At 47.6% G+C, this 23,469-nt stretch overlaps 1 protein-coding gene across 3 annotated transcripts in view; it reads left to right on the plus strand.

Moving 5' to 3' along the window:
- Positions 1-13,332: 13,332 nt before the first annotated feature.
- The window catches only part of ANKS6 (ankyrin repeat and sterile alpha motif domain containing 6), a 43,307-nt gene continuing 33,170 nt past the window's right edge, over positions 13,333-23,469 (plus strand). Inside the window, exons 1-2 of one of the 3 annotated variants that reach the window (XR_004971202.1) lie at positions 13,333-13,935; positions 20,959-21,461. Coding sequence is in view for 1 of the 3 variants with exons in the window: in XM_036330235.1 (XP_036186128.1) it covers positions 13,583-13,935; positions 20,959-21,461 (856 nt within the window). In the remaining 2 variants the exon portion in view is untranslated. The remainder of the gene's footprint in view (positions 13,936-20,958; positions 21,462-23,469) is intronic. The other 2 variants (XR_004971203.1, XM_036330235.1) reach the window with 2 other exon arrangements.

The raw sequence follows: 23,469 nt of genomic DNA on the forward strand, positions 1-23,469 counted from the left end.
CGCCCCGCCCTGGCCCGCCCCCTGCCCGCCCCACCTGCGCCCCGCCCCCTTCCCTCCCCGCCCGCCCGCCCGCCCATTGGAGCCGGGTCCCCTGGAGGAGGAGGAGGCTGGCCATTCCCCACCACTCTGCGTGGGCTTGCAGAGACTTGCACCTGCTGGCTGGCCTGTGTGTATTATTTAAAAAATAACGGCCTGACCAGCGTGGTTGAGTGTCGACCTAGGAACCCTGATCAGAGTTCTATTCCCGGTCAGGGCACAGAATCGACCCCCATTGGGGAAGGAGGGAGGGGAAGAGAAGGGGGAGTGCAGGAGGCAGCCGATCAATGATTCTCATCATTGATGTTTCTATCGCTCTCCTTCTCTCTTCCTCTCTGAAATCAATAAAAATATATTTTTAAAAAAAATAAAAACAAAAGGTAAAGACGTAAAACCTTTAGCTCAACGCCTGGCACTCAGTAAATGTTGGCTACAGGGCGCTAAGAATTTTACTGCCATTATCACATCTGACCCTCATACAGTCCAGTGAGAGAGCACTAAGACTATAAACTCCACGTTACAGATGAGAAGACTGAGGCACTGCAAGGCTGAGTGACACCAGGCTGTCCACTGAGGCCTGCAGGCCCCACCTAAGCCATATTGTTCAGATCCCTTGAGTAACAAAGCCTCCTCTGGCTCCCTCCTAGCGGGCATTTGTGTTTCTTAGCTTCACTTTACAGGTACCTCCAAGAAGCTGATCAAAGCAAACAGACACATACACACCCATAAAATGATCGCACACATGACAAGCCATCAATTCATGGTAAATACCCTCGGCCTTGGCTCCAGGTTTCCTTTGGAGGCATTGAGGGAATAAGGGAGCCACAGGGGCTGGACATACAGTATTTAACAGGTCAAGACTAGAATGAGACATGAAGATCTCTCTGAGGTGCAAAATTTGAGAGTGGGCAAAAAAAACTCAGTAATCAAAATAAGTAATATTTTTTTCAAAATCAAAATTAATGCAAAAATCCATGGTGAAACAAAATATCAAGGTTTTAAATAAAGGCAGAATCTGACTCTGGCTCACCTCACTCACATTCTAATCCCAGCCCTGATTGTACTAGGATGTGTAACTCCAACTATTGAAAAAAATCTGCATTATTAACCGGTACACCTGCAGGACTCATCACCTGGCCCTGCCCCTTGTTCACCTGCCCACTTCCGGCTGCTCAGGTGGCCCCGCCCCCTTGTCTGGCATGATCGCCTGGCCTTGCCCGCTTTGGGAGCTGGCGGAGCCGCCTGTGAGCTGGGCTGAGTTGAGGGGGAGGTGGGCTGAGGGTAGGGACCTCTGCTCCCCATCTCTGAGCCTCAGTTTTGGCATCTAGAATATGAGCACAACAACCCAGTAGCTGGCTCCCGTCAACCCAGGTGCTCCAGGAAGCAGAGACCCAGGCTGGACTCATTGGTGGGAAGGCCTAGGAGGTAAGGACGGGGATGTGGGGTACCCTGCCTCATCCTGTAGCTGAGGGCTTGGCAAGTCAGCGAGGAGTCCCTGAGCCACGAAGCCTGCACTTCCCACCAAACAGCCTGCCCTGGTGTGCCCGCTACACTGCCATGAGCCTCCCGGGTGGTGAGAGACAGGGCCGAGGCACAGACACAGAGATGAATCTCCCTGTGAGCCCCTGCAGTGAGAGGTCTAGGGGATCTCCTGTGCCCAGGGACAGGGCTCAGATGTTCCCAGACCAGGTCAAAGCCCCCAAAGGAGGAGAAAGTTAAGGTTTATTTCCTGAAGCTGCTGCTCCGAAGACTACAGACTGCCCGAGACAAACAGGAACGTGTGCTCTCCCCATTCTGGGGCCAGAATGTGAAATCAGGGTGTCGGGGGCTGTGGTCCCTCAAAGGCTCCAGTGGAGGGTCCTTCCTGCCTATTCCCTTTCTGGGGGGCTCCTGGCCGCATCCCTTCAATCTTCTCATGGCCCCTCTTGAGTCCTCGCGTCCTCCTGAGACTTCTCCCAGGTGTACCGGTTAATAATGCGGATTTTTTTCATAACTATTTACAGGTTAATAATGCGGATTCTTTCATGTTTTATTTACTGGTTAGTAATGTGGATTTTTTTCATAAATATTTACCAGTTAATAATGCGGATTCTTTCATAAATATATCTTGATTTTGATGTGGATCACATGGATATATACATATGTAAAAAATTCATCAAGTTCTTTAAAACCTATTAGCTTAACTTATGAAAGTTATATCTCAATTAAAAAAATAAAAAGACAGAATGAAGAATTTTAAAAGAGAGAGAGTCCCTGGCCTTCAGGACAAGCACTGAAGTCCTCTGCTTGACAGGAGAGGACCTCAGAATGTGGCTCCAAATTCTGCAAAGCCTATTTCCAGCCACTAGGGGAAAAGAGGTAGGGCTTCATCACTCCAGGTCTTTGCACACGCTGTTCCCTCTACTAGAAATGCCCTTCCCCACCTGGCAAGCCCCTATCCATCCTTTAAGTCTCTGCCAAAAGCCGCCTCCTCGGCAAAGCCTTCAGCAATTCCATAAACTTTTGGGGAAATGTATTTCAAGATTGCATCATCCTATTGTGTCTTAGTCAGGTTTCCATTGGAGAAATAGAATAAGTAGGAGATGCATTAACAGATTTATTGCAAGGAATTGGCGTATGTTACTTGTGGGGCCTGGATAAGCAAATCCAAAATCTGTAAGGCGGCCATCAGGACAGGCAAGCTGAAAGTCTAGCAACAGCTGAAGTCGTAGTTCACGGGCAGCATTTCTTATTTTCTAGGACAACCTCAGTTCTGCTCTTAAGGCCTTTTGACTGACTAAGTCAGGCCCATCTTTACTGAAAGTCAGCTGGTTGTAAGCATTCATCATCCACAAAATACCTTTAGAGCAACATCTAGATTAGTGCTTGATTGAATAACTGGGGATTAAAGCTTAGGAAATTGACACATCAAACTGACCACCTCCATTAGTCTCCTAGGGCTATCATAACAAACTGTCACACACACTGGCTGAAAAACAACGAAAATGTATTCCTCCACAGTTCTGGAGACTAGACGTCCAAAATTAACCAGTCCTGTCAGCAAGGCTATGTTCTCTCTGAAGGCTCCAGAGGAGAATGTTCCATGACTTTCTCTTAGTGTCTGAGGTTGCTGGCAATCCTTAGCATTCCTTAGCTTGTGGGTGCTTCACTCCAATCTCTGCCTCCACCGTCAAATGGCATTTTTTCTGGTGTGTGTCTGTATCTGTGCCCCTTCTACTCTTCTTCTAAGGAAATGAGTCATATTGGATTTGGGCCTCCTCTAATGACCTTATTTTAACTAAATGACATCTGTAAAGACCCTATTTCCAAATAAGGTCGTATTCATGGGTACCAAGGACTAAGGCTTCAACACATCTTTTAGGAGGACCCAATTCAGTCCACAACACCATTATACTTGGTAACAGCATTTGGTACATTGGGTTGTGTTGAAATCAACCCTGGCCTTTTAATAACAACAACAACAAAAAATATGTAATGCCAGAAGCCAATTCCAGCATGACAGCAGGGCTGAATCTGGGAATGGCTGATGGCATTTCCCCAAACCTGAATAGGATACATTAAATTGATTGTTTGCTGCCAGACAGCTCAGGGCATCTTAATCTACATGTTATTGCCTCCTACTGGCCAAACACCTGAACAGCCGTAGGCTAATTCCCCCATTCTGACAATGCCTCTGTATAGGAAACCCTACCCCTTTGAAGTGTATATCTCTGCCTCGCCTCAGGACAAATTGTGTTAATAAAAAGTATGGAGTCCTGAGACGAGGAGATCTTAGTTTCCTTTAAACTAGGCTCCTCTGACCTCCAAATGCCTTTCAAAATTATATTTCGTCTCTGGACTCCTATTTAACCTACACACAACCTTCTCCAGATTGCTGAACCCTTCTAAATGCTGGAACAAGAACCCCAGCAATGTAAGGGACTTAAGAGTATGATCAGTGGTCACATTATGTTCTCAGAGCTTGGTACAGTGCCAAACACACAGTGGGTGGTCAATTATTGGCAGGCTTTGTGTCTCACACTCACTGTTATAGGCATCTGCTTGAACTCACTAGAGAAGTACCTAATGGAGGGCACAACCTGGTTAAGGGCAGAGAGAGGTTACTCCCCAAATGTTAACAGGAATTCTTCAAGTCTCCTTGCTGGAAGGGCCTCTGTGATAATCTAATCTGTAAGTTTCAAAGTCTGCTCCCAGAAACTCCAGAGAACCAACCAGGAAAGTTCAAAAGAAGGCTTTACTGGGTGGGGCTCCAGTTCTCCCAGAAACCAGAGCACTGACATGTTTATCTGCTTAATACTCTGAACTTCTTCATTATATTGAAGCACTCTCCTTCCTAATTACCAGAAAAACTGGCATCAAGAACAAAGAAAGTATGTTGTCCAGGCCCACAGCAGATCTGTGACAGAACAGGAAATAGAATGGAATGAAAAGGTATGACAGAAACTGCTGGATGTCTGCCAGTATTTATTCTGCTCTTATTGTTAATCCTCACCGGAAGATATGTTTCCATTGATTTTTAGAGAGAGTGGAAAGGAGGAGAAGAGACACAGAGAGAGAAACATTGATGTGAGAGAGAAACATCGATCATTTGCCTCCAGTTCACACCCCTACCAGGGATTGAACCTGCAACCTAGGTATGTGCCATGACCGGGAATTGAACCCACAACCTTTTTTTGGTATACGGGATGATACTCCAACCAACTGAGCCACCCATCCAGCGCGTAAGCCCTTTTTAGTAAGCATTGTAAGAAAGGGTCAGGTGCTAGCCAGAACTCTGAATTCTTTGGGTATCTTTCAGCTTTCTCAGACAGACACCTAAGCAGGGGCCAGGGTCATATTAGAGGTGCAACCTTGAGCTGTTAGAAATGTTAGTGTTTGTTTCAGTCCTTTAATGTGAGGGGAGGTAGGTGGATAAAATCATTTATGTTGAGAGTCTATAGTGTTTATAGGCCAAGGTTGAGTCCTAATTGAGAAGACTCAGAGGAGCCTGGCTAAAGTTTGGTCAAGGGGAGAATCGTTATCACAAGGCAGATTTTTACATCACGGTGCCTAGAGTATAATGGAATAAGCAGACATTAAACGGTACCTTTCTGAAGGTATCAGGGTGCTAAAAGTGCTTATAATAATAGAACTTGGTCCAGTTAGGGTTATAGGAAGACTTCTCTGTGGAAGTAATGTTTACACGGGGACCTGAATGTTAAAGTGGTATCAGAGATTTGAAATCATATTTTAGGTTAATCTGGAACACACTCTGCTAGTGCCGTGTGTGTGTGTGTGTGTGTGTGTGTGTGTGTGTGTTTAAAACTTTTTATCAAATATCTCTATTCTCATAGGGACCAGAAGCAAAAAAGTTAAAAAGCACAAATTCCATCTGATTCTCTCATTTTACAGGTGGGAGTCTCAGAGCAGGCAGAGGGTTTCAAACAAGTTAAAATCTAACTTGCCATCCTTGTCAACTCACAGCCTCTGGTTACTGAGCCCCCTGAAGAAAAGGGGCCTCTGTGAGCATCTCCCCCAGGCTCTAAGAGGGGGATAGGAGTTTGGGATGAACCATGCAAAGCAGCTCCCACTTAGGACAACCTGCTGCTGCTACCGGACTAGTAGGATGTGACTCCACCCACTGAACAGTCTGCTAATTAGTGCCAGAAAGCAGAAGTGATAGTAAAGACCTGGAGCTGTGTGTTTTGGCCTCTGTCCAGACACCCAACACATTTAAGATCTGTGGTCAGATTAGAAAACAGAGGAGGAGTACAACTCATAGTGTCTTGGATCAGCCTACCAAATTGGAATGTTTCCCAACAGGGGCTTAGGTGCAGAGAAAAGAGTGATGGAATTAGGCCTTATAAGACATAGGTTCAAGTCCCAGGTAATGGATAAAAGTTGTCATTTATTGAGCACCTACACATGCCATAAACTGCTAGACTTTATTTTTTGCTTACCATTTTATTTCATCCTCAGGACAACCTTGCAAGGTAGACAGATGAGAAAGCAGGCCCAGAGAGTAAAGTGACTTATCCAAGGTCATGCTAAACACAAGTGCAAAGCAAGGTTTTGAGTCCATGTGTCCTCATGTCTGGTTCAGAATTTCCCCCCACACAAGTCTCTGGCAGGCTGTTGTGACACCAAAAGACAGCTTAGCTTAGTGGGTGGGAGCACAGCCTTACAGCCTACTTTCCTGAGCCCAAACCCCAGTCCCATCACAGATTGCTGAGTGGTCTTAAGTAAGTTACTTAACCTCTCTCAGCTCAATTTGCTCATCTGTAAAACGGTGGTGACAATAATAGTACCTCCTGAGTAGGGTTTTTTGGAGGTTTGAGTGACACCATCCACACAGACAGCTTCTCTGGGCACAAAGCAGAGTGGAAAGAGTTTCTGCAAGGGCAGATGGAAGATGTCCATTACCTTGCTGCTCAAAGTGTGCTCTTTGGACCAGCAGTATTGGTATTACCTGTGAGCTATTACCAGTAGAAATGTACACAACAGCTTGTAAATAGAGGTAAAACACTAAGAATGGTTTCTGCCCAGGGTGAGCACTAGATAAATGCTATGACGACAACTTGGCATCCATAGAGGACAAATCTAGCTGGGACCTTGATTCTTTTCGTACCTCTTCCCAAATTGAGTTCCTTGTCCTTTCCTTGGGTTTGTTATTAGCTTGGTGGAGTGGTTTATTTGTTCTTTGACCACATCATCTCATCTCATCTCATCTCATCTCATCTCATCTCATCTCATCTCATCTCATCAGAGTTTGATGAACAGATTTCTCTAGAAGGCACTTTTGATTTGTTGTATTAGCTCCCTTCATGGGGGTCATTAGATCCCTTTTAGATCATAAGATGATATATGTAGATACGGTATTTCAAACATTAGGGGGGAAAAGATGGCTGATTCAACCAATGATTGGAGCAACTTGATAGCCATTTGGGAGAAATAAAATTAAATCCAAACTTCCCACCGCAATAAATTTCAAATGATAAAAAGATGTCAAAGTAAAACAAAACAAAACAAAAAAAAACCCCCAAAACAAACAAACAAACAAAAACCTCAAAGATGAAAGTACTAGATGAAAAAACCCAAAGGCCATTGTGGAAAGATTTATACATTTGACTACTACATAAATTTTTTACAATTTTGTAAGGGCCCAAAACTTAAAAGACAAATCAGAAAGAGATATTTGCAGATGACATTTACCCAGTATGTGAATTAACAGGGAAATAAAAAAGAACAAACAAATAAAAATGGACAGAGGATTTAAATAGACAGTTCCCCAAAAAAGAGATAATAAAATCTCTATCTAAAATGCATACAAATTAAAATTACTCTGAATATTGTTTACCTACTAGATTGACAAAGATTAAAAAGGTTATTAATTCCAGTGTTGCCAAGGATGTGAATATATGGACACTCTCATACTCTGTTGGTAGGACTGCAAACTGGTATAACCTTTGGGAAAGCAATTAGGCAACATTTATTAGAAATGTTAATATTCACATCCCTTTGATTCTGCAACATCTAGGAATTTATCCAACAGAAACAGGTCCACAAGTGCTCAAACAATGAATACAGGAAGCTTATTGTAATATTGTTTTTAGAAGCAAAAAGTTGGAAACAACCCAACTGTTCATGAATAGGAGATATAAAATAAAGTATTGCACATCCATGCCCTAATATACCATAGTGCTATTAACAAGAATTATACTAATTGGCCCTACCTGGTTTGGCTTAGTGGATAGAACATCGGCCTTCGGACTGATGGGTTCCGGGTTCAATTCCAGTCAAGGGCGCATGCCCAGTTTCAGGCTTGATTCCCAGTAGGGGGTGTGCAGGAGGCAACCAATCAATGATTCTCTCATCATTGATGTTTCTATCTCTCCCTCTCCCTTCTTCTCTGAAATCAATACAAATATATTTAAAAAAAGAATTGCACTAATTGTAGGTGTTTAACATAAAAATGTGCTTAAGATGCATTGTTAAGAAAAGCATGTTGTAGAGCTGTATGGATAGCATGATCGTATTTTGGTAAAATGTGTTAACATACACAAAAGGAAAAAACTCTACAGGAATATTCACCAAACCATTAACTGTATTATACTTACTTCTGATATGTGAGATTCAGTGACCCTTTCATTTGCATTCAATTTATTTATCTTTCAACCAATATTTATTGGTCCCCTACCACTTGGTGGGCAGTGTGCTAGATTCTGGGGATATGGTGGTAAACACCCAAAGCCATTGATCTCAAGGAGCTAGCAGACTATATTTTCACAATCCTGGGATTCTTTACAACAGTGGTTCTCAACCTGCGGGTCGCGACCCCTTTGGGGGTAGAACCACCCTTTCACAGGGGTCGCCTAAGACCATCGGAAAACACATATTATATTACACATTACATATTGTTTTTGTGATTAATCACTATGCTTTAATTATATTCAGTTTGTAACAATGAAATTGGGGGTCACCACAACATGAGGAACTGTATTAAAGGGCCGCGGAATTCGGAAGGTTGAGAACCACTGCTTTACAACAAACATTATTACCTTATTAGGAAAAAATGTTGGACATTTAAAAGTAAATAGAGAGATTATCTTACTTCCTAGCAAGCCCTCCTTACCTCCTTGCTAATCCACTGCACCAGTCTCTGGTCTCTCTATCCTCCTGCTCTCTCTTTCCAACCTGTTTTCTCTTTTTCCTTACAACTATCCAGACCCCACCCAGTCTTGAGGCCCACCTTGTGGCCAAGCTCTTCCATGAAGCCATCAGCAATACTTCCCCCCTCCCCTCTCCAAACTGGGTACCTTCCTTTGAATTGACAACAAAAGTGCACAGATGACCCTGTTCTGCAACCATCTGCGATTCTCTAGAGGCCAGGAGCTGTGGCCCTCTGATCCCACACACAGAATGCCTGGCATACAGAAAACTCCATAAATAGTGGTTGAATGGGGATCATGTTGGCAATCGAGGCACACTGCTCACTCAGATCGCCTTTCAAGATAACCTGATGAAGAGCAACTTGCCTGAGAGCCTCCAGGGGTGGTGCCCCTGGAATTGTTGCTGAGGCTCTGCTTCCCCTGGTTTCTCCTGGTCAGGGACTGAGCACGGTGGGGATACCGGAACCCGGCCATTTCTGTGTGATGCCGCACGCCTTAGCCGGCCACCTTTGCTCGGTCGCCCCGTGAGTGTGGCTGCACCACAGAACTGCTAAAGCTCTTCCTACCCAAGCCTCCTCCCTCCCCACTCTTTCCCAGGTGTCAGGCCTGCATCATGCTCTCAAGGCTCCCTTCCCTTTTCCTCCTCCTTCCCTCTTTATCCTACACAAGCATTTCTCCCCCAAAAGCGCCATTTTGCATTTGATTCTCAGAGGACCCAAACCCACGCAGGAATCAATGAAAAAAATATTAGAAGAAAGTTCATAAATAATTTATATACAAAGATGTGCTGGATCCATGCGTCAAAAACTCTGTGCACGCGGATCACCTGGGGGTCATGTTGAAATGCAGATTTTGGTCCAGTTGGTCTGAGGTGGACCCAAGATGCTGTGTTTCTAAGAAGCTCCCAATGCTGCGGGGCCAAGGGCCCCACTTGGAGCAGCAAGATGCTGGAATCTTTATTTACCTGCCACGTCTCTCTCCTCCCTCCTCTGAACCCTGGGAGGCCCGCTGTGAGGACTCCATCAGCACGCTCTGAACCTCTGGTTAAAAGTTGGGTTTGGCCAACGAGGAGCATGAGCGAGAGATCAGAGGGCAGGAGGAGGCTGAGGTCAGAGGTTTTTATTCCTATAGGAATGGCTCCCTATTTGGTTGCTGTGGGTTGGCTGTGTCCCTCTACCAAAGATTATAGCTCCTACCAGGTAGATCTCTCCAGTTTTCTCTGGTGCAGAATTGCAGCAACTGCTCTCTCCTTGCCCCGCTTTGGCCTGGGGTGGTAATGGCCCCCAACTGTCACCAGCCTTGGAGTACTGCACCAACCCTTGTGGCTCTTCGTAAACCTGGCCCACACTTCTGGAATCAGTCCTTCAGTAAATGCTCCTCATTTCCTCAGCCAAGTGTGCCATCTGTCTCCTGCTGGGACCTTGACTGCTACAAGCACTGTTCAATGCAGAATTTTTTATAATAGCAGAAAACGGGAAACAAGCTAATTGTGCATCATTAAAATGATTAAATTATGGTACATCTGTTTAATGGTGTTACATGCAACCATTAAAAAGGATGTAGTAGCTCTATACTCACCTGCATGGAAAGATGCTCAAACCATTTGCTAAATGAAAACAAAACAATCCCAAAAGATTTAGAACAGTATGCATAGTAGGAACCCATTCACTTAAAAAGTAAAATATACACTTGTTAAGGCTTGGATTGCAAATGACTGACGAGGATCCTGCTGAAAACAAACCTAACCATAAAAGGAGGGAGGGGGTGGAATTCCTGACTCTGGCTGTTCCTGTTACTTGCCTCTGGTTTCTCATGTGGTGGCTTCACTATCAGGCAGGCTGTCTTCAAGCGGTGGCAGAGCGAGCACCAGCTTGGCTTACAGCATTCTGGCATCCTGACAACTGACCACCTCGGTAGAAGGGGCCTCATTCCCAGTTGCTTGAACAAAAAATCCTGGGCTGAGGCAAGCAGATGGCCTTGGACATATGTTAACCACTGAACCACATAGACTGAGAGTCAGGGAGGGAGGCTCCCCCAAAGAAAGAGAATGTCTCTTCCCAGAGAAAGAGGGGCAAGGCAGGTGTAAGCAGCAGTTGTCCACTCTTGAGGAAGTATTTGTAGTGGACATTTGTTATCCTTTTAGGCTGCCCAGCATCTGAACCTCCTTCCTATATCGGAGGGTCTCCTACCTTCTCGGACACTTATACTGGAGCCTACTTCCCCCCAGAGATGCTGAAAATGCCGGAAACACACTTTCCCAGCTTCCTTTTCTGCCAGGCAAAGCGCATGACCTTGGCCATTCAGACACTCTGACCTCAGGGCGGGTACAGACGCCACCTTGGGATAGGGTGCAGCTGTGGCATGATGTAGGACATTGTTCCTGGTTGTGAAACCTGAGACTGGTTCTCTGGCCCTAATGGGATCTGTGACCTATGAAGAAACTTTGTATTAAATCCCCTTTCTGCTTAAATTCTCCAGAAGGTTAATTTCTGCTACTTGAAATCAAGAAGCTAGATTAATGTCTATATGAATGTGTGCATTTTTGGAAAGATAAACAAAATGTGAATATTGGCTACCTGTGGCGAGTAGAACTGAGAGAGTGGGGGAGGGGGAAAAAGGGCTTTTGCTTTTGTTTGGTGAATTTTTTTTACCATGTATATTACTTTTATAATGGGACTAGTTGGTAAAAATATAAGAAAAAAACACAATAAGTAGAATAAGACAAGGATGCAATTACTTAGGATTTTCATAGAAATGAAAGTCTCTATTAGACCTTCAAAAGATAGTCATCATCACCTCTATTGTGATGAATGGATCCAACTCTGGGAAGGAAAGACGATGTGTCATCCCGGACACTGGGCCTAAATGGGTTGCTCTATCCCTGTAACTCACTTGCTCAAACACTTTCCATGGCTCTCCCTTACTCACGGAATATCCCACTGTCTTTAACCTGGCACTGACGTGTTTTGCAGTTTGAGTCTTGTGTACTTTTGAGACTTTTATCTTTATGCTTCACCTAGAACAGTGGTTCTCAACCTTGGCTGCACATTAGAATCACCTGGGAATCTTTTTAAAATCCTGATTTCTGGGACTCATCCTCCGGAAATTCTGTTTCTGTGTTATGGGGTGGGGCCACAACATTAGTAACAAAGAAACAGAATTTCTGGAGGATGAGGCCCAGAAATCAGGATTTTAAAAAGATTCCCAGGTGATTCTAATGTGCAGCCAAGGTTGAGAACCACTGACCTAGACCTTTTCTTTCAGCCCTACTGGCCCAGATTCTAAGGGACCTTTGATCTGCCAGTGCCATGACTCTAATTCCTTCCTCATGCCCTCATCAAGTGTTGTTCTGTTTGTAACTCTACATATATGAAACTTAGTCATTTAACAGTCAGGTACTGAGCACCTACTGTATGTCTGGCCTTGTGCTAGGGTTTAGAGCAGCCGTGGGCAAACTATGGCCCGCGGGCTGGATCCGCCCGTTTGAAATGAATAAAACTAAAAAAAAAAAAAAAAAGACCGTACCTTTTTATGTAATGATGTTTACTTTGAATTTATATTAGTTCACACAAACACTCCATCCATGCTTGTGTTCCGGCCCTCCGGTCCAGTTTAAGAACCCATTGTGGCCCTCGAGTCAAAAAGTTTGCCCACCCCTGGTTTAGAGCCATAGCTCACAATTTATGGAAACTAATTACCCCCTATCAGAAGTTAATGTTATCATGATGAGCAGATGGCATCAGCAATGTGCAGGCAGGGCTGCTCTTGTTAGAATCTTTCTCTTTCCCTCTTCCTGGATTGCACACTCCCCAAATGTCAACATGGCTCAGTTTCTCAATTCCTTCCTGTCACATTCTCAGTGACACCTTCTCGACCCACCCTTTTGTAAAATAACATCCCATCCTCTGACCTATTGACTTAGATTTGTTATGTTCTCTTTATTGTTTGAATAGCACTCACCACTCACATCCTTTCATTACTTGGTGTATTTACAGCTTTCCCAGCACCTAAAACAGTACCTGGCCCACAGTACCTTTTGTTGAGAATAGAAAGAGAATTGGACTAGATACCAGAAGACCTGGGTTCTAGTAACAGCTCTCCTCCAGGAAAATCACGTGGCCCTCAGCACGGTGCAGCCTCGTTAAGCCTCAGCCGGCTCCTCCGTAAATTGGGGGTGACCGTTTGGTGGCTGGCAGGACTGCTGCGAAGATCATACAGTGTACAGGCCCAGAGCATACAGGGCCTTCAACCTGAGCGTGGACAGAATCACCGGGAGGGCCTCCTAAAACGCAGTTGGGAGGGAGAGCTCCACACTCAGTGTCCAGTTCGGGAGGCCTGGGGTGAGGTCGGAAAACTTGCGTTTGTAGACTGTCTTCCGTGGAGCTGATTCTAGAACTAGCGCTGAAGAGAAAGGCACTGGAGGCGCTCGTGGCCACCAGGGCCCTGCCCGGCTAGGGACCGAACCCAAGGGCCCCGCAGCACATTCTGCGCGGACAGCGGGGACCCATCTGCTCTCTAGTTCAGACAACAACTATTTAGGAAGCGGCGCTGGCCAGGCCCGCGCGGCGGTGGACTCAGGCGGGGGGCCCAGCGCTCTCGCGCCCGCGGCGTCAGCAGGGCCGGGCACAGCTCGGACTCCACACGGGCAGGGAGTCTCCGGAGCCGCCCGAGGGCCGCGAGCGGGCGCGGAACAGGCAAAGGCGGGCCCGCGAGCCAGGGCCTCGGCCCCTGCTCGGAGCTTCCCGCACCCGCGGTCCGCTGGCCGCGGTGGGGACGCGATCTCGCTCCGGGCGCGCGCCCGGCACGCGGTAGGCGCGCGGGCGGGCGGAAGGTGGCGCCAGCGCGCGGTATCCGGGGGCGGAGCCGGCGGGGCCGACGGGCTCGGGCCCTGGGCCGTGATGGGCGAAGGCGGGCTGCCCCCGGCCTTCCAGCTGCTGCTGCGTGCCTGCGACCAAGGCGACACGGAGACGGCGCGGCGGCTGCTGGAGCCGGGGGCGGCGGAACCGGCGGAGCGCGGCGCGGAGCCAGAGGCGGGCGCGGAGCCGGCGGGGGCCGAGGCGGCCGGGCCCGGGGCAGCGGCGGCGGCCGGGGCGCCGGTGCCCGTGGACTGCTCGGACGAGGCGGGCAACACGGCGCTGCAGTTCGCTGCGGCCGGGGGCCACGAGCCGCTGGTGCGCTTCCTGCTGCGCCGCGGCGCCTCGGTCAACAGCCGCAACCACTATGGCTGGAGCGCGCTCATGCAGGCGGCCAGGTGAGGGGCCGGGGGCGCTGGGGTGGTGTCCAGAGGTGCCCGGGGTCAGGCGGCCAGATCTGCCCGCGGGGCCCCCCCCGCAGACGCCCCAGGAGGTAAAGAGTCAAGGATTCCTTCGAGAAAGTTGGGATGTAAACTTTGAGCAGCTTTGGGATGCGACGAGGCGTAGAAGCGGTTTTTTAATAACATAAAATCAGAGTCTTAGAAACATTGGCCTTTCAAAACAGAATCTGGACACTGCGAGTGGGATCTTAGAGACTCAGTCTTAGAGGTTCATTCATTCCTTCTTGGAACAAGGGTTTCCTGAGAATCGGCTTGGTGGTGGGGATGCTGCCAGACCCAAGTAAAGTCCCCACTGCGGGCAGCTCACATGCCAGTGGGTAGGCCCGACAAGGGAGCAGGCTTGGCAGGGTAAGTTCAGGGAGAAGCTTTCTGGTAAGGCTGATGCATATACTCAAGTGGAGACCTGGGGATTTCTAAGAATTAATCCGGACAGAAGCGGTGGGAGGTGGGAACCCGGTGACAGGAGACCCATCAAAGGTTTGGAAGCAATATGGAACATAAAGCATTGGTAGGATTGTTAGAAAGATGTTATGGCTGGGAGGGGGGCCGGGAGGAGTGGGAGATGAGCTCCCCTTGGAGAGATGAAGGCAGATGCCAGGAGCAGGGCTGGGAAAGGTTAGCTGTCCTAAGGGCACTGGGGAGTGGTGGAAGGTTGTAGGCAAAGTGAGTGACAGAATCAGATTGTTTTGGAAAATCACTTTAACAGTAATGAGGATGGATGGGACAGGTGGGCTAGAGTCAGAAAGGCCCGTCTGGAGGCGCTTGCAGCAGTCATGGAAGAGGTGATGTTGGCTTGGACCAGAGCAGAGACAGTGGTTGGGAGAGCAAAGAGATGAGTTTGAGATGTACTCAGGAAGCTGGATGGGCAGGACTTGAAACCCTGATATAAAGAAGCTTTGGTGTACAGTGAAGTCTCTTACCCTGTCAGCCAACTACTGAGGCCCCACACACCCCTCAGTTTCTTGTGGCAGTTCCCCAAGGAGGGAACGCAGGTGATCCATAATTTGGGGTGGATATTGCCAAATTGCTTCCCATACCGTGTATTAGTTTCCTATGGCTGCTGTAACAACTTTCCACAAAATCAGCAGCTTCTGCCCTCACATCTTCTGACTCTGACTCTTCTGCCCCCCTTTTCCACAATTAAAGGACCCTTGTGATTCCATGGGGCCCACCTAGGTAATCTAGGATACTCCCCATCTCAAGATCAGCTGATTAGCAACTTTAATGATTAATAATTCTATCTACAGACTTAATTTCCCCTTTGCCAAGAAACCTAACATAGGTTCTGGGGATTCCGTTGTGGCTGTCTTTGGGAACCTATTATTCTGCCGCCACAGCAGTTACACCCGTTTACCTTCCCAGCGGCAGTGTAAGCGAGCGCTTGTTTTTCTACAGCCTTGCCAACAGTGTGTTAGCAAACGCTAGGATTTCTGTGTCTGCTGGGTGAAAAATCTTATCTCAGTGTAACTGTGATTTGCATTCGTTAAACTGTGAGTGCAGTCAAGCATCTTTCCCTACGTCTGAGCCATTTGTTTTTCCAAAAGGCTATGAAGACACAGTGTTCTTAGTCATAATGCCGATGATATTTTATTTCTCCGAGTTCTTTTCCAAGTGTTACACAGTTGTTCTAATTAGTTTGTATTGCTGGAAAATTTTCATTCTGCCTTATTTTCAAATATGTCATTTTAAACTGCTGTGTGAAAGTTCATCCATGGGACAGTACTGTGGTTTGCTGAACCATTCCCCAGCCGTTGGGCATTTGTTTCAGTCGTTCTATAAACACACTTTGGGAACACATCCCAGTTAGGGAATGTATGCCTGTTGGCATGGGCTATGCAGTGTTTCATGCTCTCATCTGGATGTTGGGACCCTTTGTCTTGACATCTGATTTCTTGCCTGGAGCAGTCTGGGAGGAACTTAAGGCCTTTGGAGCTATCTCCACCTTTCCCCCGAGGTTCCCTGTCACTCTTAGGCTTTCTTTCAGGCTTTAAAGTGCCAGGTGAATCCTGGGCCTTGGTGCCTGTCTGTGCCGTGGCCACGTCTGCTCATCTGTCTCTGCCATACCCTCTTTTGAATCCACACCCTCTCTCCTTCCCCTCTGCCTTAGTCCAGACCACACGTTGTCGGAGCCTTCCACTGCTCTCCCTTCCTCCCAGTGTGCCCTCTCTAATCCAGCCTCCACAGAGCTTCCACATCTTTCTGAATGAACGTTTGGTTGTGCCTCTCCTGTGATGGCTCCCCTGCTAAGAGTCCTTAGCAGGGCATTTGAAACTCTCACCTTCAGACACCTTTCCAGTTCTCTCTCCTGCTTTCCCTCTAGGCTTCCTAAACTAAGCTCAGTATAGGATCCAAATGATAATAAACCTAAACTCAGGCCAAGATGGTTTCATTCAGACTTTTTCTTTGTCTCCCTATAGTTTCTTTGGAGGGAGGAACATTTATCGAGCATTTACTGTATGCCAAGAGAATTATCTCCACTTTACAGATGAGAATCTGAAATTACAAAATTTGCCCATGAGCATATAGCTAGTCAGCAGATTTGGGAAATCTGACTACAGAGCTCTCACCATAACCACATACAGGAAGCCCCTTCTACCCTCAGTGAAGCCCCCCTCTTCCTGCCAGCTTAGCTTCTTCTTGGAAGCCTGCCATGACACACACCCCCTGTTATTTGGTCTCTTAGCACTGGAAGGTCCCCTGCATGTTATAGCTGGTCCCCTTCCTCAGTGGCATCCAAACCTGCCACACATCAGAATCACCTGGATGCTTTTCCAAATCACAATCCTGGGGGTTGTGATTCAGAAGACCTGGTAGAGAAGAAGGGAAGGGCAGGGGCTCTGTGTGAGAAGAGGCTCCCCAGCGATTCTGTCACACGGTAGTTTTGGGACCCACTGATGGATGTCTCATCTCTGATTTCCCATCCAGTGCAGAGGGGCCCTTCGTGAGCCCCTGGATGCCTTGCTGAGTGAGGTTTGTGACTGCAGCACCTGGCTGCTTCAGGATGTCTCAAAGACCCCTTTTCACCAGTTTTTGCTATTAACCAAGTTCTGCATGATGGTCAAAGTCACCTGATTAATTTCATCCAATTAATTTTATTAATCTTGATGGAGCAGGAGACTCAGAAGAATTAACCTAAACTCTGTTAACTAATAATCGAGAGAACTTTCCTTCTTCTCGACAACATGGCACTCTTTGCTGGAATTTATGGTCCAAGTGTCTTGATTTTGTCCCTTGCAAAGTAAGAGCCTCTGGATTAATTACATTCTTCTTTATTCCTCCGTTTCTCTTACGGTGCTGCTTTGGGAGCGTTAGCTGTGACATACTCTCTTATTTACTCTCATGAGAATATGGTAGACTATGACAGCCCGATGAGAGGATTAGAATTGCCCCAGACAGCGCCTAGACATTGTCCCTCAGTTGGTGATACTGACCGGTAGTGCCCTAGCTTTCTGCTGCCTACTGAAGGTTATATGGTCTGTCTGTCCCTCAGATCAGACTGGGCAAATGCATGGTCGTGTGCCAACAGGTTCCAGTCTGTGCTTTTCCTCCCTGAATCTAGATAACACCTCAGAGTGCCTCAAGACAGTGTTCCCACCCACCACCACTTTCGGTGGAAGAGAGCATCTGTTTATCATCCCAGCTCCTTATGTTCCAGAGCTCATCGTTGGATCAGCCCAGCCCAGTGGTTGGCAACCTGCAACTCGGCAAACCACGGCTCGCGAGCCACATGCGGCTCTTTGGCCCCTTCAGTGTGGCTCTTCCACAAAATACCGGTTCTTCCACAAAATACCGACTTCTGCGCATGGGCCACGAAGTTTTAGTCGCACTGTACGTGTGCGCCCGCATGTGGTATTTTGTGGAAGAGTCACACTGAAGGGGCCAAAGAGCCACATGTGGCTCGCAAGCCGCAGTTTGCCGACCATGGGCCCAGGCTATCCAAGGCCCTGTGCCTGGACTGCAGTTTGGTTTCTTGTGGATGCTTTGATATCAGAAATGGTTATACTAATGGTTTTTTTTTTCCCTATTCTTAAAATGATAACCTTTATTGATCACTTACATCATGTCAAGAACTGTGCTAAGTGCTTTAAATGAATTAACTAAACTCAATCCACACAAAACCTTAGGAAGTAGGCACTATTGTCACCCCCATTTCACAGATGAGGAATTGAGGCTCAAAGAAGTTCAGTTGCCCAAGACCACACGGCTGGTAAGTGGTGGAGTCAGAATCACATCCAGGCAGGCGCTCCCAGCCTCTGCTCTCAGCCGTGAATCCTGTAACTGACCATTTTCGTTTTGGTGTTGGCCACAGAAAGCTACTCGCCAAATTTCCCTGATTATAAAGGGGAAGGTTGGCCTTTTCCCTTTCCTTTTCCTGCCTTTCATTTCTCCTCCTGCCAGTATGGCAGAGCTGGACTCTCCGCCCAGTGCTCTGAGTGATGGGAGTATGTGCCAGGTCTTTAAACACAGGTGTTAATGGCAGAAATTAATTGGTAACATAGCAGCTGTTCAGAAAGCCCCATCTTCCCAATCTTCAGTAATTACCTATAAAAATTTAGCCTCCACAGAATTATCTCAGCCTTTGTTGAATCTTTTTATGTTTTCACCCTGATTGAATGACCTCTCGGGCTACCTCATGACTTCAGAAAACATTCCAAATGTCAGCATTCTGCTGAAATTCAGCCCTCTTCTTCCTTGGTGAAAATAAGTTAAACCAGAAGAGCGGGGTTTGGGGTTTTAGGTCTGAGTTCAAGTTTTGACTCTGTCACTTTCAAATTTCTGGATTACTGCTTTCCATTCTAATCTTCATTTCCTCATCTGTGAAATGGGCGGTTTCTGAAGATAAAATAATATAAAAATGTGACAGTACCTCATAATCTGCTGTTAGGAATTATATACTAGATGTTTTTCTGACGCTTGATAACTAAATAGTGTAACCTTTTGAATTCTCGACTCCAGTGGAGGATATACCAGTTCATTGCCTGTCTCTGGACCATCCTCTACTGCAGGCGTCCTCAAACTACGGCCCGCGGGCCACATGCAAACACAAATATTGTATTTGTTCCCGTTTTGTTTTTTTACTTCAAAATAAGATATGTGCAGTGTGCATAGGAATTTGTTCATAGGTTTTTTTTAAACTATAGTCCGGCCCTCCAACGGTCTGAGGGACAGTGAACTGGCCCCCTGTTTAAAAAGTTTGAGGACCCCTGCTCTACAATGTTATGCCAGCCATTCAGTCATTCATTCACTTAATTGACAAAATTTATTGAGCTCCACTATGGGCCAGTCACCCAGTCCTCCTGTCTTTGGAGAGTCTCATAATTGGTGAGTACAGATGAGCATGGCCAGAGAGTACAGTGTGAGAGTTGGGAGAAGGTGAGGTTGACCGTCGGTGGGTCTTCCGGCAGGGGGAAGTGGCCGTCAGATTTAGGGTTTGGGAGCGTCATTTTCGGGCTGGGGACTATGATGGAGGATGAGCAGGAAGCAGGGAGACAGGCTGAGGTTGCAGCTTTCTGCCTTTGAGTGTATTCCAGCTGGACTTGCCCTCTCCCTGCTCTTGGAGAAGAGGACAGCCCCGGTCCCCCTGGAGCTGGAGGAGCCAGTTCACCAAGCTCTCTCTCCGTGGGCAGCTCTCTGTAGGCTGAGGTGACCTGGTGCTGTTAAGGTTCATGTCCCAGAAGGTATTTGTAAGTTCAAAGCAGAGTTCAGCCTTGGCTCTGCCTCCACAGGGAGGAGGGAGGCCCTGGGTTGAGCTGAGCTACAAGACCCGCTTCCGGAAAGGAGTCGTGCACAACAGGAGATTTAAAAAGCTGCCTTGCAGATGCAGACGGTGCGCAGGTATTATGGTCTTGTAAAACCTGGCAGAGCTGGCCCCTCTCTTCTTGTCATTCTTTCCTTGTTAGTCCAGGCCTCTTCCAGCTCTGACATACAGCTCTGAGCCCAGAAAGAGTGTGCCATCCAAAAGTGCTGTGAAATAGGACTTTTCCTCCCTCTCGGGGCAAAAGAAGAGAGAGATTTTTGCTAGGAAGAGGCATCTGTTTTCCCTTCCTGGTGTTAGAGAGTTGGTGGGTGCTTATTTGTCTCCCCAGTGTCTCAGGAGGGCCTTTCCTCAAGCTTCACTTGGTGGTGGTATGGGGGGGGGGATGGGGAGGGGCAGGGTTAGTGTCTGGCCCAAGGCCCAAATCTAAGCATCAGGCAGTGTACTAGTACATTCCTGCCAGCAGGTGGCAGCAGGCCTCTGGCGGGATGTTCAAGCCTATTTCTGACCACAGCCTTGCCACACCTCTTGGCATGGGGTCCTGTGTGCTTCCTCTAGAAGGACCTCCTCTCTGTGTGCATTTGGAGAGGGAAAGGGTAGACATGAGCCAGACATGGGCCTGCCCATGGGGAGATCAGCATTGGCAGATGACCAGGCTACAAAACAGAATAAAATGACCTTTCTGAGATGTGGGAGGCAGGGTGGTGTAGGGGAAAGAGGGAGGGCAGCAGGATTCAGACAGGCCTGGGTTCTGACCCTGACGCAGCTCCTTACTGGCTGGGTACCTTGGCATGTTGCATAATGTGAAATGATTACGATGATAATAGCTAACATTTGCATGGTGCTTCCTTTGGCCAAGCACTGTTTTAGGTGTTTTAATAATAATTACACATTTATTATATGTTTAGGTATATTAACTCAATCCCTAACATTTCCTTGAACTCTGTACAGCTACATCCCATTTTACAGATGAGGAAATGAAGGCACGAAGAAGTTAAAGTTCTTTTTCGAGGTCATGCAGCTAGTGGATTCAAACCTAGCAAGGCAATGGCTCACCTTTGTGGTGGTGCATATGCAGGGCTGGCCCCAGAAGTGCCCGGCACCAGAAGCAACTCTTAGGGCTTCATGACAAATGAGCATTTAAATAAGTGTTTCCTTATCAGTGCTCCCTGTTTAGTGTCACTGATTCTCCATCTTCCTGGCAGATTTGGGCATGTGAGCGTGGCACACCTGCTTTTGGATCATGGGGCCGATGTCAATGCCCAGAACCGGCTGGGGGCCCGTGTGCTCACTGTGGCCTCTCGGGGTGGCCACCTGGGCGTGGTGAAGCTGCTCCTGGAAGCTGGTGCCTTCGTGGACCCTCACAACCCCTCAGGCGAGCAGCCGGCGGCAGGGGACAGCAGGAATGAGCTGCTGGACATCACAGCCCTGATGGCTGCCATCCAGCACGGACATGAGGCCGTGGTGCGTCTGCTGCTGGAGTGGGGCGCGGACCCCAACCACGCGGCACGGACTGTGGGCTGGAGTCCGCTGATGCTGGCAGCGCTCATTGGAAGGCTGGGTGTGGCCCAGCAGCTGGTGGAGAAGGGGGCCAACCCCGACCACCTCAGTGTGCTGGAGAAGACTGCCTTCGAGGTCGCGCTGGACCGCAAGCACAGGGACCTTGCAGATTACCTGGACCCACTGACCACCGTCAGGCCCAAGACAGGTCAGGCTGCTTCTCTTCACTCTCTCCCCCACTGTGTCTTCACAGAGGACCCTAAATTGTTTTTTTTAAATATATTTTTATTGATTTCAGAGAGGAAGGGGAGGAAGAAAAAGATAGAAACATCAGTGATGAGAGAGAATCATTGATCAGCTGCCTCCTGCCCACCCCACACTGGAGATGGAGCTCGCAACCCAGGCGTGTGCCCTCACCGGGAATGGAACCGTGACCTCCTGGTACATAGGGTTGACACTCAACCACTGAGCCATGCCGGCTGGGCTTCAGCCCACTTTTGAGGCTTTTCAGCACCTAGTAATGTGTCCTGTTTCTTTTTTTCTTTTTTGCCATCTTTCTGGCATTTAAAGAGCTGTTTGAACAATCCTTAGCAAATCTGCCATAGGACACAGTGCGTTTCAAAACTTCCAGTTCATCATGTGCAGTAGGACCGTGAAATGCCATATCACACACAGCCTCAGAACCCTCGTTCTGTGATGGGTCTGACTTCAGTGACAGGCGGCCCAGGCTGTAATGACAGGTTGCAGTGTATAAGCGTCTAGGACTGAAAGGTGAAAATCTGAAGGAAAAGCCAGCTGAGGGACCTTGGATGAGTTGCCTGAATTCACCTAGCTTCTGTTCTGTCGTCCACAAATGGGGGACAGGAGTAGCACCATGTCATAGGACTGCTGTGAGGATTAAGTGAGGTCACCTGGCCAAGTGTGGGTACTTGAGGGGTATTGGGAGCTGCCATCCCCCTGTTATTGTTACTATTGTCATATTTGACAGGATCGGGTCATGGCTATGGGTACAGACTTCCTCGTTGAGCAGACCCAGGTTTGAAGCTAGTTCTTCACTTTGTGGTGTGGCTGGATGGACTTAGGCATGTTCATTGTCCCTTCAGGACTGCTGTGTCCTCTTTCCCGAAAGAATCATAATACATGTGCTTACCTCGTAAGGTTCTGTGAGCAATAATAAGGTAGGTGCCTGTAAAATGTATATCTAGCACCTGGCACATAGTTAGCACTCACTAAGTAGATGATTATAATAGGTTTTAATTGACCATCGTTCATTTAGTTAGTATGAGTGCTTACACTGTACCAGGCCTGCTCTCAGTACGTGGGATATGTCAATGAGCAAATCAGTCCCTGCCACTGAGAACCTTGGCAATAAACAGGAACTAGAATAGAATATATTTTTTTTTTTTATTGCTTAAAGTATTACAAAGGGTATTACATATGTGTCCATTTTATCCCCCCGCCCTAGACAGTCCCCTAGCCTCCCCTATCCCCCAATGTCTTATGTCCACTGGTTATGCTTCTATGCATGCATACAAGTCCTTTAGTTGATCTCTTACCCCCCTACCTCCTGCCCCGCAACCCTCCCCGGCCTTCCTGCTGCAGTTTGACAATCTGTTTGAGGCAGCTCTGCCTCTGTATCTATTATTGTTCAAAAGTTTATAATGGTCTAGGAACTAGAATAGAATATTAATTAAATAAAATAAGCTGCACAGCACGGTAGGTGGTGTCAGGGGGGCAAGGTAGAGGGTTTGGAGTGGGCGAGTGGGGGTGATGCACAAAGAGGTCCTGGCCTCCTTGAGGACGTGAGACTTAAACTGACTCAGGAGCTGAGGGAACATGCCATGCGGGCTGTCAGGAGAGTCTTCAGGTAGGACAGCAACAAGGACCAAGGCTGCGTTATGAATAATGGTAGGCTATTAAAGAAATAATAATAATAGACACTAGCTCTTTTTGTGGGATGCCAGAAATTCACCCCACCAGGGACTTAGGGACCCCTAGGTCTCTCTTCTCAAATTAGCAGTAGCAGGCTGTCTTGGAGGCTCTAACTGTCATTGTGACACCCCGTCTACCCTCACTGTGGTGGTTTCTTGGGCTAAGGCAGGGTCCCCAGAGCTGCTTTAATACTGATGCAAAAAACTGGATCCAGGAGTGAGGAAGGGACCAGCCCAGGGTCACGACATCAGGGGCACAGCTGCCCCAACCTCTTGGGGTCAGGC

The sequence above is a fragment of the Myotis myotis genome, unplaced genomic scaffold (genome assembly GCF_014108235.1).
Source record: "Myotis myotis isolate mMyoMyo1 unplaced genomic scaffold, mMyoMyo1.p scaffold_m19_p_12, whole genome shotgun sequence".
NCBI lineage: Eukaryota > Metazoa > Chordata > Mammalia > Chiroptera > Vespertilionidae > Myotis > Myotis myotis.